Source organism: Vipera berus (assembly GCF_964194415.1).
Source record: "Vipera berus genome assembly, chromosome: 5".
NCBI classification, from domain to species: Eukaryota; Metazoa; Chordata; class Lepidosauria; order Squamata; family Viperidae; genus Vipera; species Vipera berus.
Window position 1 is genome coordinate 48,864,406 of NC_138207.1, and position 13,318 is coordinate 48,877,723.

Here is a 13,318-nt window from a genome sequence, read left to right on the forward strand (position 1 = left end):
ATATATATATATATATAAATATTGTATGAACTCTATCACTAGTTGCACTTGGTCATCATCACATCAGTGGTAGGTGAAATGAAGTGTACAAATGATAGAAAAAATAAGGTAGCTTTTCTTAGCATTTTGCTGTTGCACCCAAACAATGGGTGGGTCATACAGAATTGTATTAGGCAGGCTTGTGTGCCCTGGATTTCTTGCTCTTGTGCCCAACAACATTAATTTGAGAAGATTCTTTCTCGTTCCTGCAGAATCAAAGCGTCTAAGAAGAGCTCTCTTCCATCCTTCGCTTCCTCCGCCCCGTTTCTTATAATTAACCGGTTGTCCCAATTCGAAGGAGACAATCGCACCTCCCTTTGTTCCACTTTCTTCTGTCTCTTTAAACCAGAAAGCGACCGCGCTGCCTCTCCACCTATGCATTTTTTCCGCCACACTTAACATGGCCGTTTCGGCGCTTCATTTATTTATTTTTTTCCCCTCCCTCCGTGGGCAAAAAAGGAGGAACCTATTCTCAATACTCCCATTTCTACAGCAGTTTTTTAAACAGCAGCGGCGAAAGCCAATGGAAGAAAGGAAGGGCCTCTTTGTACCCAATGGGAAGCAACGGCATGGGTGGAGTAAGGCTCTTGGGGTACGCTCGTTCCCGGCCAGACTCACAGTAGTTGGGTGAAGTTGGCTGGGGAGCGGGGGGTGGGGGGGAATGGAGCGGAGGCTCTTCGGTGCAATGGCTTTGCTCCTCTTCCAGGCCTTGCCCGAAGCGATGCCGGCGAGCACGGAGCCTGCGCAGGTAAGACGGGTGTAACGAGGAGGGGGAAATCGGGGTTCAGGCCGGGAGGTGAGAAGAGCGAAGGGCAGGGCATAGAGGCTGGAAGGGGGTCGGGTCGGGTAGGAACAAGAGCGGAAGGCAGGGCGAGGGCAGCGGAAACCGAGGCCAGGCCTCTGCCCGCATGGGAGTTGCATTTCGCTGGGAGCCTTTAGAAACCGGATTTGGGTCCGCTCGAAAAAGACCTCCGAAGCTTGGAAAGAACTACTTGATTCAGAAAGCGTGATAGTGGCTGGATATGAAATTTCCAGCTTATAGGAAGCGTTGTATTATCTCAGGCGTACAGGATCTGAAATGCAAACCAGGCTGTAGTTGGGCAACGTTAAGTGCAGCACCTCGTCGTCATGATAGGTTGGAACAAAGTCGGCTCTAAACTAAAAACTACCGCAGCGTTTCCCAACCTTAGGAACTTGAAGATGCGTGGACTTCAACTCCCAGAATTCCCCAGCCAGCTATGCTGGCTGGGGAATTCTGGGAGTTGAAGTCCACGCATCTTCAAGTTCCTAAGGTTGGAAAACGCTGAACTAGCGGACTTCATTTCAGCCTAGCGTTTTGGATAAACCTATTGTTTTTGGGTAGCTGACGGTTCAGTGCTTTGAATAAATTAGGAAGACGTTAACCCGGGCCAAATCTATGGTAGAAACGCATATTTTCACGATTGTTTGTGATTCGGCTTGTAGATGGTGGTTTCTGGTTTAATATGCTTCTGAGTCCATACTCGTATATGTGGTAAACTAAGGATTGAGGAAGCTGTGGTTTAGCATAATGCGTGGGAGCAACTACTGTTGCAATAAAATGGTAGACCAAATTGTGATCGTTGGGAATCAATATGTTGTGTAAATGATAATAGAATTAATTAGTAAACTTATGATTCACTAAACTCTGGACGGCATGTGTGAACTGTACTACTGGTGTGTATGCGTGCACATAAAACAGGTGCGATCTCTGCAATCCTCCTTAACTGGGAAGAAATTGTGTCAAAAGTGATGCTGTTTAATTATTATTTTTGCAAAGCTTCATCTTTAGCTTTGTGTGAAGAAGTCAAGAACTCACAACTGCTACTATAAAAATGTGATTATTAAATAAGAGAAAAATGATTTCTCAATCTTCATTTGATTCAAGAGAAAGAAAGCTGGTATTTGTGTGGTGCTGTTGGTTTTTGCCAGATTCTAGAATCTAGATCATGAATACTGACTTTACTGCTGTTGTATTTCCCGTTACCCCAGTAGGGAAGCACTCTAGGTTCTAGTTATCTTCAGTTATCTTTGATCTTTCCTCAAAGAGGAAGGGCATGGGATAATTGAAGCTCCTAAGTGCTGGCAACTGGTCTGTATGACTTCCAAGTACCACAATTTTTGACTTCTGGTAATAGGAGGGGCTTATTTGTGGACAGTCTAGGCTTCCATATTTTCTCTTACTTTGTTTTTTTTTCTTTCCTTCCCCTCCTTTTTTTCCTTTCCCTTTTAAATGTACACATACCATTCTGTGTTTTGCTATTTCTTTGTTGTAATTAATTGGGCCATAAATACTAGCAGGGCTTCAGCAAATAATAGACTTAATATAAGGTGCCACACTTTACATTGATGTAATATTTTATAAATTCTAATATGCAGTTTTATAGTTATCTATCTTAGTTATTTATAGTATTTAGATTATTATAAAAATTAAACTTTAGATAATTTATAGGATTCTCTTGTGTTTTAATTCCTGTACTCTGTAATTTTATGTTCATTTTATCTTTACCTTATTCCATGGATATAATTTCTTTTTATTTCTATTTAGAGTAATTGTTATTACAATATTTATATTAGCCTGTGACTTATAATGACTAAAAATGATTGGTTGTGGACAGCCAGCTACACCAATATGTTGGAAATTCCCTATCTGGAACTTGTATACTAAACTTTTGAAAAAAGAACAGTTAATGTCCTTGTGTTGGTCTCATTAACTTGGCAAACAAATTTGTACACATTGGTAAAGAATTCTATCACTTTCAGTCTCCTAGACTATTGTTTTTGTGTAGGCTCCCATTTTGAGGGGAGAAGATTATTTAAACAGCACATATATTGTCATAAATTGTTTTTATGTAGTATTTTGCATTTAGGTGGAGAAATAATGTGCCTTTGCCTATGCTTCCTTCTTGTGAAGCTGATTCTCATTCAATTTGTCATTGCCCTCATTTTCTAAAATAATATATGAAATTGTGTGAACCCTAACCCTGAATAAAACTAATTATTTTATTAAGGCTAGGATGAGGCAACAAATATACTACTTAAAATAATTAGGTTTTTATCTACAGTCAGATTAAAGCCATGGTATAGTTTTGCATTTTTTTAAAATAACATTTTATTGTTTGAATATAATAAATTATAGTAAAGGTAAAGGTTCCCCCACACAAGCGTGCTAGTCGTTTCCAACTCTAGGGGCTGGTGCTCATCTCCGTTTCAAAGCCGAAGAGCCAGCGCTTGTCCGAGGACGTCTTCGTGGTCATGTGGCCGGCATGACTAGACGCCAAAGGCGCACGGAACGCTGTTACCTTCCCACCGTAGTGGTCCCTATTTTTCTACTTGCATTTTTACGTGCTTTCGAACTGCTAGGTTGACAGAAGCTGGGACGAGTAACAGGAGCTCACTCTGCTACGCGGCATTCGACCCGCCAAACTGCCGACCTTCTGATCGACAAGCTCAGCGTCCTAACCCACTGAGCCACTGCGTCCCTACATAATAAATTATAAAAGTGAATATTTAGTTTTTCATACAGTAATACTTTAATTCTGATGTAGTTGCTCCCGTTCCATGTACATTTTTAAAACTGATATTTGCCCTTCACATCAGAAACATTCAGAGTGGGATCAGGTTCTGACAGTGATTCAGCTTTGGGTATATAAATCATAAGGCCTGTGGATGCAAACCTGGGGCAATGTCAGAACTCAATCAGGGTCTTGTTTGGACAAGCCTTCTTATCTAAGGCAGAGTGAGAATGAGTTTGGGCAATGGAGAAATGGCGTATGCACACACAGCCAGATCTTTTGTCAAATCATTATCCAGATTTTCTTCTTTGCTTTGTTTAGCCTAGCTTGTATCTAGGTTGTCCAGGTAGAGCAGGAGTGTATTTTGATAAGACTCTGGCTTTGCATGCTCAGTTGGGCAGATAAAGCTGGAGCTCTGTCAGATCTCACTTCTACTTTGCCTTGACAAGTTGACTGTCAGTTATTCTACATTAAATTCTACTTTACACACACATCAACCCACCTTTTGAATTTGGAACCCCAAGAGTTTGAGGAATCCTGTTATAAGAGAGAGAACTACAAGGACCAGACCTTCCTAACTGCAAATTCTGTACTTTAAATGCTGCAAATAATATATATGTCTCCTTCATGTGACATGTATTTTACTTTAGACTATAAGCCAGACCTAAGTATAAAACAGGGACGCGGTGGCTCAGTGGGTTAGGACGCTGAACTTGTTGACCGGAAGGTCGGCAGTTTGGCAGGTCGAATCCCGAGTGCCGCGTAGCAGAGTGAGCGCCTGTTACTCGTCCCAGCTTCTGCCAACCTAGCAGTTCGAAAGCACGTCAAAATGCAAGTAGAAAAATAGGGACCACTACGGTGGGAAGGTAACAGCGTTCCGTGCGCCTTTGGCGTCTAGTCATGCCGGCCACATGACCACGGAGACGTCCTCGGACAAGCGCTGGCTCTTTGGCTATGAAACGGAGATGAGCACCGGCCCCTAGAGTCGGAAACGACTAGCACGCATGTGCGGGGGAACCTTTACCTTTACCTTTAAGTATAAAACACTCCATGAAAAGATCTATGGAAGAAATAGTAATGTAAAAATTTGTGTCACATCCAGAAAGAATAATTTTGAGACTAAGTTTCCATAGTTTTGTAATCAGATGTATAATGCATACAAGCGAAATAACACAATTCTTTCCTGAATGAGTGAATGCATGCAACAGATGAAAATCTCCAGAAATAGTAGAAACGTATTCTTCCTTAGGCATTTTATCTTTAGGTTGATATCCTTAAACTATAAGTCTGGGGATAGAGAAGCTTGAGAACTAGTATCAAACTTGTTAATTACAGCTATCTCATCTAAATAATGACTATATCACAAAAAGTCAAATGTATTTTAAACTAGTGGTGCTATTCATTACAACACTTAAATTATTTCTGGTGAATTACTGTTTTGCACATATTTAACTTGTTCAGGTTTAATTCTTTCCCAGGTCTTTAATTTGCACTAAGCTTTTTTTTGTCTGAGCGTATTTTTTGGAAAAGAATGACTCCCAAGACAGAATCAGAAAAAGGAGTTGTCTCTTTATAACTTGCAAACATACACACATTTTGAAGGAACTGTATGACTATTGTTTTCATGGCTAAGGTATGGTTTCTGGTTGCTAAGAGCAAGGTACTATTTCACTTCAACTGGTAATTCTTTTACCTTGGGAAAATTGTATACTTATTCACCTTTACAATTACCTTCTGCATTGGGTATTAAACTCTTGTTAAAGAACATTCATTTTTCAGTTATAGTACTTGGATTTTTTTATTGGCAGACTGAATCCAAAATATTTTTAATATTGTAAGTAGAAGGTGCAACTACAACTCTGATATTTACTGAAAAATAAATTCTGATTTTCTTAAAAACAAAAATATTGGGATGATTCCTGCGTTTTCTGAGTGTTATTTAGTGATCCACTATTACAGAAATTTTGAGAAAACTAAAGAAATGCAATTTAATTTGGATTTCTCTCTTTGTGATCTTATTTAGCCACTGCCTCAATTTGCTTATTGCATTAAGCTAATGGATCTCAAAATCTGTAGTGCTGCAATCCCTGTAAAATAATACTGACAATATTTGTATGTATATGAATAATACAGTATTGGAATTTTATGTGGAATTTTTACACTGTATTCTAGAAGCGTCAGATGCCATATGGCCAGGCATGATAGAATCTGAAGTTTTCTCCTTATTTGGAAGCAAGCTGGTTGGAGTGCTGTGGAAGCCTCACTGCTAAGAAGGCCAGATGGTCACAGGTAGCATATCAGATAGCAAGAAATCCCTGAGAAGATTCTTGGCAATGGCAAAAGCAGCTAAGAAAGCACACTGGTTTACCTGCAGCTACCCAGCATGTTGAAGTTGGTGCTGTGTTATCTTCCCAGTTCTGAAGTGTACTTGTCTTGGTCCTGTTTCCCATTGTGTATGACATGAGTTCCTTCCCTCTTGATTTTCCTAGGAATTGGAACTACGTGGGTGCTGTCTTCTCACATGTGTACAATCTTTCTGACTAGCCAGAAATTCTCACGCTGCTCAAATTTTTCACAACCCATTGTGATTAACAGTTTGCAGATTAATGGACTAAGAATATAGTGTGTTTTATATGGCTTTAGTTTAGCGTAATGAGGGAACCCAGCCAATTTTGGTTTAGTCATCAAAACATGGTTAAATGTAACCAGGCTTAAAGTGAAATGTTAAACCTGTCAATATAATTGAAAGTTCAATTATATGCATGATGTAAAAGTTTGCTGTGTTTAAAATATGGGGGATGCTTTTGAATTATTTGGAAGTAAAAGAAGACTTTTACTTAAGACTTTTCTTAAAAGTCACAAAAAGCCACATGCTATATATTTGGAATAACAAAATAATTAATGAAAGACAGTTTTATAGTGAGTCATGTCCCCAAATCAAGTTTCTTGATGGATATGAAAATCATATTGGGAAAGTTGCTGCTAAACTGAAAGATAAAAAGGACAAGTATAAGAAGTGGAAAGAGGGGCACATAACTAAGGCAGAATATCAGCAAACAGCCCGTGCCTGCAAAGATGAAGTGAGGGAAGCTAAGGCTCAAAATGAACTAAGGCTTGCAACCAAAGTCAAAAATAACAAAAAAAGCTTCTTTCAACATATAAAAAACAAGAAAAAAGTTAAGGAAATGATTGGTCCATTAGTGGGGGAAAGTGGCAAGAAGGTGACAAGCAACAGGGAGAAAGCATAACTATTTAACTCGTTTTTTGCATCTGTCTTTACACAAAGGGAAAAAACAGTCCAACCTACCAAAACCAGTGCCATAAAAAACAATAGAAACGCAAGTTAAGATAGGCAAGAAAATGGTAAGTGAGCACCTGTCCAGCCTAGACGAGTTCAAATCACCAGGACCAGATGGATTACACCCCAAGGTTCTCAAGGAACTGGCAGACGTAATCTCAGAACCACTGAACTATATTTTTCAAAGATCCTGGAGCAACTGGGGAACTACCAGAGGACTGGAAGAGAGCTGATGTAGTTCCCATCTTCAAAAAAGGGAAAAAAATAGATCCAGGAAACTACAGATCTATCAGCCTGACCTCAATACCTGGGAAGATTCTGGAAAAGATAATCAAACAACAAATCAGCAAACACCTTGATGCGAACAAAGTTATCACTAAAAGCCAACATGGGTTTGTCAAAAACAGATCGTGCCAGACAAACCTTATTGCATTCTTTGACCAGGTGACAAAACTAGTGGACCAGAGGAATGCTGTAGATATAATAAATAAATAAAATAAATTTACTTGGATTTCAGTAAGGCATTTGATAAAGTAGATCACAACCTACTACTTGATAAGATAGAAAAATGTGGGTTAGATAGCATCACCACCAGATGGATTCGTAGCTGGCTGACAGGCCATACTCAGCGTGTGGTCCTCAATGGAACTGCATCTACATGGAAGGAAGTGTGTAGTGGGGTGCCCCAGGGCTCTGTTCTGGGCCCAGTGCTCTTCAACATCTTCATCAATGATTTGGATGAGGGGATAGATGGGGAACTCATCAAATTTGCAGATGACACCAAGGTGGCAGGAATAGCCAGTACTCCAGAAGATAGGCGTAAGATACAGGAGGATCTGGACAGACTCGAACACTGGGCACTATCTAACAAAATGAAATTCAATTGTGAAAAAGTAAGGTTCTGCATTTAGGCAGGAAAAATCAAATGCACAGGTATAGTATAGGTGGTACCTTGCTCGATAGTGGTAACTGTGAGAGGGATCTTGGAGTCCTAGTGGACAATCACTTAAATATGAGCCAGCAGTGTGCTGCAGCTGCCAAAAAAGCCAACACAGTGCTAGGCTGCATTAACAGGGATAGAAACAAGATCACGTGAAGTACTAATACCACTTTACAATGCCTTGGTAAGGCCACACCTGGAATATTGCATCCAGTTTTGGTCACCACGATGTAAAAAAGATGTCGAGACTCTAGAAAGAGTACAGAGAAGAGCAACAAAGATGATTGGGGGACTGGAGGCTAAAACATACAGATTGTTGGGGGCAATTAAGCTGACTTTGTAATAATGCCGCTTGGGGTGTGTGTGAAAGCCCTAATAAGCAGGCATATACATAGAATGAAGGCTACTGCTAAGCTTGTAAGCCGCCCTGAGTCTTCGGAGAAGGGCGGGATATAAATGGAATTAAAATAAAATAAAATAAATATAGGGAACGGTTGCTGGAATTGGGTATGTGTAGTTTAATGAAGAGAAGGGTGAGGGGTGACATGATAGCAGTGTTCCAATATCTCAGGGGCCGCCACAAAGAAGAGGGAGCCAGGCTGTTTTCCAGAGCACCTGAGAGCAGGACAAGAAGCAATGGATGGAAACTAGTCAAGGAGAGAAGCAACCTAGAACTAAGGAGAAATTTCCTGACAGTTAGAACAATTAACCAGTGGAACAACCTGCCTCCAGAAGTTGTGAATGCTCCAACACTGGAAGTTTTTAAGAAGAGACTGGACAGCCATTTGTCTCAAATGGTATAGGGTTTCCTGCCTTAGCAGGGGGTTGGACTAGATGACCTCCAAGGTCCCTTCCTCCTCCTCCTCCTCCTCCTCATTATTATTTTTATTATTATTATATCAAAGGATAGATTATGATTTTGTGATCCTGTCTTGTAGATAATGGGATTCTATCAATCTGTATACTGCTAAAACTCATCTGTTTGTAACTTTTAATTGCAAAATCAATGCATCATAGGGTGACAATTTTTGCAGTACTTCAAATGTGCTAACTTACAGAATGCATCCAAAATCCTGAATTCATGACTCCAGTAGAATTGAAATTTGACAAATTTTTAAAAACATTTTAAGGTATAAAAATTATAAAACATTTTATAACATAAAACTTCTGATGTTTGTGCTATACAGTTCAACATGAGCTATTTTTAAGGCAGATTTATCTCTGAACTTATAAGAACCTTTCTAGTGAAGACAGTATACTAGAAGCTCTCCCATTGTTGTTGTTATGTGTCTGGCTCTTTTCAGTCCTGTGGGAAGCTGGCAGCAATTGAAGATTTGCAGGTATATGGTAAAGAAATATTTTTGAAACACTGATACAGCAGGTCATATGTTGTCTAGTGCCTGATAATGCTGCTTCTCAATCTGAACATGGGCAAACAACTGATGATGATTTTTCATTATCATAGAGATTTTAGTTGATTTTCTTTTGATTTGTACACATTTTCAATAGCAGTTAACATTTTTCTCCTGGAATTGGAGAACCAGGATTTCCTTTGACTCACTTACATAAGATAACCTTTTATTCTCATGTGAGCACATATTAAAAATGAAATTCTGTTGCCTGCTCTCAGAAGAAAGTATATATCTACCCATACTCATACATAGCACACTCATACACATGCTATATACATATATACATTTATGAGCCTTGGTGGAGCAGTGGGCTAATGCCTCCTTAAGTAACACCAGCTGCCTGCAATTAGTGCAGGTTCGCATCCCACCAGGCTCAAGGTTGACTCAGCCTTCCATCCTTCTGAGGTAGGTAAAATGAGGACCCAGATTGTTGGGGGCAATTAAGCTGACTTTGTAATAATGCCGCTTGGAGGGGGTGTATGAAAGCCCTAATAAGCAGGCAATATACATAGAATGAAGGCTACTGCTAAGCTTGTAAGCCGCCCTGAGTCTTCGGAGAAGGGCGGGATATAAATGGAATTAAAATAATATATATATATACCTACACACATGCATACATATATATATTAATCACTGTCCATTTTGAATACATAGCAGAAAGAGGAAACTTGAGAGTTCACAAGGTAGATACTATGGAACAAATAGTATATGGAACAAAACTGAGTGAATCTAGATGTTCTGCTTTGGATACCACAAAGCCTCCTCCCAGAAAGTAACAAGGAAAATAGGTCATGAAGAGGATGCGTAGCATCCCAGACAATGGACCCTGCTCAAGCATTGCTTATATGTCTATATATCTTCTTCATCTATAAAAAGACCTTTTTGACTGGTTGGAAACCAGAGTCCACCATGTTGCAAACACAGTCTCCAAGGGAATAGATAATATTTTCTTGGCAAACAGGGCCAAATAAGAAATTTTTCTTAATTAATTAGAAGCAGTTGGCTCTCCTTTTGCTTCTGGGGCATGTGAGTCCAATAAATGCCTAACAATCAGTGAGCTACTGTATGCTTGAAATTTTTAATGATTTATTCGCAAGACTAGGTGAGAGCCTGAACATTTGTATTAAAATTAGTTCTTAGTCACAGCCTATTCCTCCTTTTTGAAGATCTGCACCATGTTTGAGACTTGCTTATTGCTAAATGAGAAAACAAAGATATTTTGATAGATGAGTTACAGTTACAGATAGATGAGTTATGAGTTTTGATAGTCTTTGACTTACAACTCGTCATTTAGTAACTGTTCCAAGGTACTTATAACCTGGCTTTGAAGTTAGGATGACCTGTGGTTATATAACCACATTTTGGGTGTTTGACAACCAAGCTGCATTTGTGGCTGTTTGTAGCATCCTTCCACATGATCATAATTTATAGTGTTTTTGCTGAAAACCAATGTTTACTTCCAGTTTTCTGCAAAAATGACCCCTAGCAAACGGGTTCACTTAGTGACCACAGTGTTCACTTAATGACTTCCCCCAAAAAAGTTGTAAAAACAGATCCAGTCACAGCTCCTGCTTTACAGTTGTCACAATTTAAGATTCTAATGAACTGGCTCCATATGGTTGTAAATTGAGTACCTGTATTCCATACATTGATGCAACCTAAGATAAAATTTTCTGTGTGCTTGTGTTTTTTAGCCATAATAGAATGTTATGGAAGATACAATGTGTAAGTAGCTCTAAGTAATTTAGATGTGGAGTGTCTTTTGTGTAATTACTGTACTATTTTTTTACCTATTTAGATATTCAGTGTTATGAATTAGATGGAAAATATTGACAATTGTGTCTTCCCATTTTATATGTGACAAAGAATATGAGTTACAGTAATATTAAAGCAGAAGGAGTGAATCTTGTTTAACTCTGGTTTTCAGCACTTGATTTAGGTAGAAATCCTAATAGCAGAACGTTTTACTTTCTACATTCTCCCTGAATTAATTTGAACATACTAGGCAAACAAAATATTCTACTTAAAAATTCCTGCAAAATGTAGCAGTTATATCTGTATATGTTTCCTTTACCAGAAGATATAACAAAAAATCCCTCTGAGTAGAGCAGAAAAAAATATTTTTTGAGTAATTGCAAATGTCAGCATTATTTTGGCAAATAAAACAGTTTTGACAGATGCAGCAATACTTAATCATAACCCAGTAGCTGAATGGCAGGAAACTAGCATAGAGTTTCCCAAAGTTAGCTCCATTTGATAGTATTGGAATCAAGGGATGTTTCTTTACAGATAAATATATTTATACTTGCTTACTTATAAATGCAGTTGTGAGATATATACATTATGCTGTTTCCTTTTTCCAATCAGATATTTAACTTAGTTGGAATTCCCTTTTTTCACTTCTCTTTTGTTACATCATGCTTTTTTTTTAGTTTTCCTGTAACTAAAGCAACTTTTGAGAATCCATTGCCCCCAAAAGTAGTTTATTTAACAATTCAATTTTAACAACTATTCAATTTCAATTATTCAGCTCAATTTTTTTACATAAAAGTATTCCAGTTATTGAGTTAATTGCTTCTGCTTTTTGTTGGTTCTTGCACATTTGGTCATGTCCAATCTTGCAAACAAAACTGGGTCAGAGCAAGTTAGCCTTGAAATGCCAGTATCCAGCAGGTGGCATTCTTCAGACTGAATATTGAATTCTGTACTTAATGTCTAGCATTTATTATCATTATAAAATGAAACTACATCAGGCTATTTACAGAAGTCTGTTTTTAAAAATGAAAGGAATCCCACCCACCCCCTTTGTGTTATGACATTTAAGTCTCGCCTTTCAGTGTTAACATTCCCAATCCAAGGGAACTATGGATTATGCAAAAGAAAGTGAAATGGTATATTTCTAATTTTAATCAGAGATAGCCTGGTGAGCTCCAGTTCCCAGCAGTCCCAACCAGCAAGGACAGTATGAAGAATTTAAGAGTTTAGAAGCCAGATTGTATATCTTTTTCTAGGCCTGACATATATATCACACTTAAGTTTTTAATATAGTATGTTATGCAATCTTAGCAAGTGTAGTTCATAAACCATTGTGTATGATTAGGATGTTGCTTGAATCCAACCAAGCTGAAAAACAGTTCATTTGTAGGACTGCTCTAATCTGATAGAAAACATAGATGGCCTCAAGCTGACAGTGTACTAATGCTACTACTCTCCTGATTGATGTTGAGACTTTCAAGTTAATATCTTAACCGAGATTACCTAACAGATTTGAAGAGTACATCTGTTATAGCTGGTATAACCGTGGTCCAGACTAGAATGTAGTCTTCAGAAGTGAATCAAGTTAATCTGGCATTTCCTATGCTGAGAAACCAAGCCTCAGTACCAGCCCTGAAAAAACCGGGCACAGAGTGTATTAATCTCAAATGTGATACAGGCCTGGAACTGGAAACAAAAGACCCGATGTCTTTAAGAATGTAAATATCAATAGATGCACTCCAGATGTTAAACCAATGAACCACTGATCCTTGGCCGCGAAAGCTCCTGAGGATAGTTGAAACTTTGTAAAATCACATAATAGCTAAATCAAGAGTAATTCCTAAGTGGCATCCGAGTGGATATTTTTTTGTGTGTTCTCTTAATTCATTTTATCTTTTTCTTGCCGCCTTGCCGCTTCTTTTGCTGCTGTTTTGATGGGTATGATCGGGCTCAGTTTGCTCTGTGCATACTCTGGCCCCTTCAGCTGCTGTTAAATGTTCATATGCTGCTTGAGCCTTGTTCACCGATGCTGTGTACCCACTCTTCTCAGTTGTTTCAGTGCTCATTTCTGGTTCAATGAGAGTACTGTGGTTACCAGAGCAGCTGCCATTCTAGGTATCTTTCGGTTCTTTGAAAGCGCCATCGACATCTTTCTTGCCAACTTCTACAAGGAACAAGGAAAAAACTACCAATTTTTTCTTTTGTAATATTATTCATTGCAGCTTTCCTTGGACACTTTCATGTCACCAGAGGATGGAGTTGGCAAGCATCCACTGTTTTTCTCTGAACTGTAGAGGTACGGTTGAAAGGTGGGAAGGGTATCTTTTGAGTAGGTGGGAAG

At 38.8% G+C, this 13,318-nt stretch overlaps 1 protein-coding gene across 1 annotated transcript in view; it reads left to right on the forward strand.

Annotated features, from left to right (window-relative positions):
• The first annotated feature begins 564 nt into the window (after positions 1–564).
• The window catches only part of WBP1L (WW domain binding protein 1 like), a 47,780-nt gene continuing 35,026 nt past the window's right edge, over positions 565–13,318 (forward strand). Inside the window, exon 1 of the mRNA XM_081330053.1 lies at positions 565–787. Within this exon, the coding sequence (XP_081186179.1) occupies positions 701–787 (87 nt within the window). The 5' untranslated portion in view covers positions 565–700. The remainder of the gene's footprint in view (positions 788–13,318) is intronic.